Source organism: Diceros bicornis, chromosome 24, assembly GCF_020826845.1.
Source record: "Diceros bicornis minor isolate mBicDic1 chromosome 24, mDicBic1.mat.cur, whole genome shotgun sequence".
Classification (NCBI taxonomy): domain Eukaryota; kingdom Metazoa; phylum Chordata; class Mammalia; order Perissodactyla; family Rhinocerotidae; genus Diceros; species Diceros bicornis.
The window spans coordinates 41,762,523-41,765,521 of NC_080763.1; the positions used below are offsets into that span (position 1 = coordinate 41,762,523).

The following is a 2,999-nucleotide window of genomic DNA, read 5'->3' on the forward strand; positions in this document are numbered from 1 at the left end:
TACGGGACTGCATGGGTCCCCTGAGTTGGCTGTGGCCAGATTTGCTGGCAGGCACCCACAAATCCATGAGTTCAGGACGCGATCCCACCTCTCCGTGGGATTACAGAGGGCTGGGAGACGCTGCCTGCCTCTTTCCCGCCATATCCCTCTCCAGCTGAAACTCAGTGTGGGCACCTGGGGCGCGGGCCAGCCCCGTGGCTGTGAGTGTGGACTTTGGGGTCAGTGCAGACTGAGGTCCACAGTCTGGTGCTGTCGCTCACCAGCTATGTCTCCTCGGACAAGTCGCTCACTTCTGAGCCTGGCTTACCCATCTACCAAGTGGGGCAAAACGTGCAGCAGAATAGAATAGACAGAAGCACAGGCTCTTAAATGGGACTGCCTGGGTTTGCATCCAGGCTCTGCTACCCACCTGCTGTGTGACCGTGGACAAGTGACTCAGCCTCTCAGTGCTCCATTTTCTCATCAGTCAAATGGAGATGACAATGGCCCCTACCTCACAGGGCTGTTGAGAAGATTAAATGAAAAAATACTTAAATGTAAAACTCTTAGAATGATGCCTAGAACATAGAGACCATTTAATAAACGTTGGTTCTTATTATTACTCGTATTTTTCAAGCCCAGCTCGAGAACCTTCTCGGTCTGGACACCTTCCACCATTGCCCTCACCCCATCCACCCTACTGGTCCCAGCCCCAATGGATCAGCAACCCCGCTGGCCGGGCCAACTCCTAGCTCCTGCTTGATCCCATGTTAGGTCATGGACCACTGTCTCCGCGTCTGCATCCCTCTAGACAGTGAGCACCTGCAGGTCGGGGACTGCTCTGTCCTGTTCCCTGTATCTCCAGTGGCTGGCAAAGTACCAGCACAAAGTAGGTGCTCATTAAATGTTTGTTAAGCTGTTAATAATAATATGGTTGTTAATAAGACTAGTCACACCTTACATTGAGCGCTTCCTCTGTGCCAGGTAACCATGCCAAGCTCTCCATAGATACTATCGCCAGTCCTCACCACAATCCCACAAGAGGGATACGATTAGCTCAGATTTTTAGAAAGAAAAATAGAAGTCAGTGGGTCTAAGTGGCCCACACCAAGTGGCTGTGCCAGGATGTGAACTCAGGTTTCAAAGCCCTGGTCTTTTCCTCTCCTTTCCTTTTGAAAGCCCAGGGGTCGGTAAACTTCTCCTCTAAGGGAACAGATGGTAAATATTTTCAGCTTTGCAGGCCATGCAGTCTCTGTCACAACTACTCAACTCTGCCACTGTAACACAAAAGCAGCCATGGACAATATGTAAATGAATGGCTGTGGCCGTGTGCCAATAAAACTTTGTTTTTCAAAACCAGCGGCAGGCTGGATCTGGCCCTCCGGCTGTAGGTGGCGGCCTCTCGTGTTATGCTACGTGCTGTTCATTGCAGGTCACCGTGGATGGCATCCCAGACCCTCCTGGAGTTCCAGCCCTCCAACCAGAGCCAGCTCTCGCCTCCAAATGCCACGTCCTGTGACAATGCTCAGGAAGCCTGGGACCAGCTGCACAAAGTGTTACCGACATTTATCGTCACCATCTGCTTCTGCGGCCTGCTGGGAAACCTCTTCGTGCTGTCCGTCTTCCTCCTGCCCCGGCGCCGTCTGAACGTGGCGGAAATCTACCTGGCTAACCTGGCGGCCTCCGATCTGGTGTTTGTCTTGGGCTTGCCCTTCTGGGCCGAGAACATCCGGAACCAATTCAACTGGCCCTTCGGAGCCCTCCTCTGCCGCTTCGTCAACGGAGTCATCAAGGCCAATTTATTCATCAGCATCTTCCTGGTGGTGGCCATCAGCCAGGACCGCTACAGTGTGCTGGTGAACCCCATGGCCAGCCGGAGGTGGCGGCGGCGGCGGCGGGCCCAGGCCACGTGCGTGCTCATCTGGGTGGTGGGGGGCCTCCTGAGTGTCCCCACATTCCTGCTCCGCTCTGTCAAAACTGTTCCGGAACTGAACATCTCCGCTTGTGTTCTGCTGCTCCCCCACGAGGCCTGGAACTTCGCAAGGATGGTGGAGTTAAACGTGCTGGCTTTCCTCCTGCCGCTGGCCGCCATCGTCTTCTTCAACTACCACATCCTGGCCTCCCTGCGAGGGCGGGCGGAGGTCAGCAGGACGAGGTGCGGGGGTCCCCCGGACGGCAAGACCACAGTGCTGATCCTCCTGCTCGTGGCTACCTTCCTGGTCTGCTGGGCCCCTTACCACTTCTTTGCCTTCCTGGAATTCCTGTTCCAGGTGCAGGCTATCCGAGGCTGCTCCTGGGAGAACTTCACTGACCTGGGCCTGCAGTATGCCAACTTCTTTGCTTTCACCAACAGCTGCCTGAATCCAGTGATTTACGTCTTTGTGGGCCGGCTTTTCAGGACCAAGGTGTGGGAGCTTTATAAACGATGCACCCCTAGGAGTCTTACGCCGATGTCCTTGTGCCATAGGAAAGAAATCCTCCAACTTTTCTGGCGGAATTAAAACAACAGTGAGCCAAGAAGCTTGGCTTCCTCGTCAGTTATTTCTGATGTAATAAATACTACTGTGGTAGGCTGAACAACAGCCCTGAGATAAGGAGGACCTAGTCCCTGGAAACTGTGAATTTATTTATGGTAATGGGGACTTTGCAGACGCAATTAAGCTAAGAATCTTGCAATGGGGATATTATCCTCGATTATCTGGGTGGGCCCAATGTAATCACAAAGACTTTTTTTTTTTTTGTGAGGAGATCAGCGCTGAGCTAACATCAGCCAATCCTCCTCTTTTTTTTGCTGAGGAAGACGGCCCTGGGCTAACATCTGTGCCTATCTTCCTCCACTTTATATGGGACGCCGCCACAGCATGGCTTACCAAGCAGTGCGTCGGTGCGCGCCCGGGATCCGAACCAGCGAACCCCGGGCCGCCGCAGCGGAGCGCGCGCACTTAACCGCTTGCGCCACCGGGCCGGCCCCTAATCACAAAGACTTTTATAAAACGGAAGCAGAAATGTCAGAGTCAGAG

At 53.7% G+C, this 2,999-nt stretch overlaps 1 protein-coding gene across 1 annotated transcript; it reads left to right on the forward strand.

The window, feature by feature from the left end:
* Nucleotides 1-1,287: 1,287 nt before the first annotated feature.
* On the forward strand, nt 1,288-2,682 carry BDKRB1 (bradykinin receptor B1). The gene has a single exon (XM_058567961.1). The coding sequence runs from the start codon at nt 1,389-1,391 to the stop codon at nt 2,478-2,480; it is 1,092 nt and encodes a 363-aa protein (XP_058423944.1). The 5' UTR covers nt 1,288-1,388; the 3' UTR covers nt 2,481-2,682.
* The last annotated feature ends 317 nt before the right edge of the window (nt 2,683-2,999 follow it).

What these genes read in the sequence shown, in the direction of transcription:
- BDKRB1 (XM_058567961.1), top strand. Translation starts at nt 1,389, where the DNA reads ATGCTACGTGCTGTTCATTGCAGGTCACCGTGGATGGCATCCCAGACC.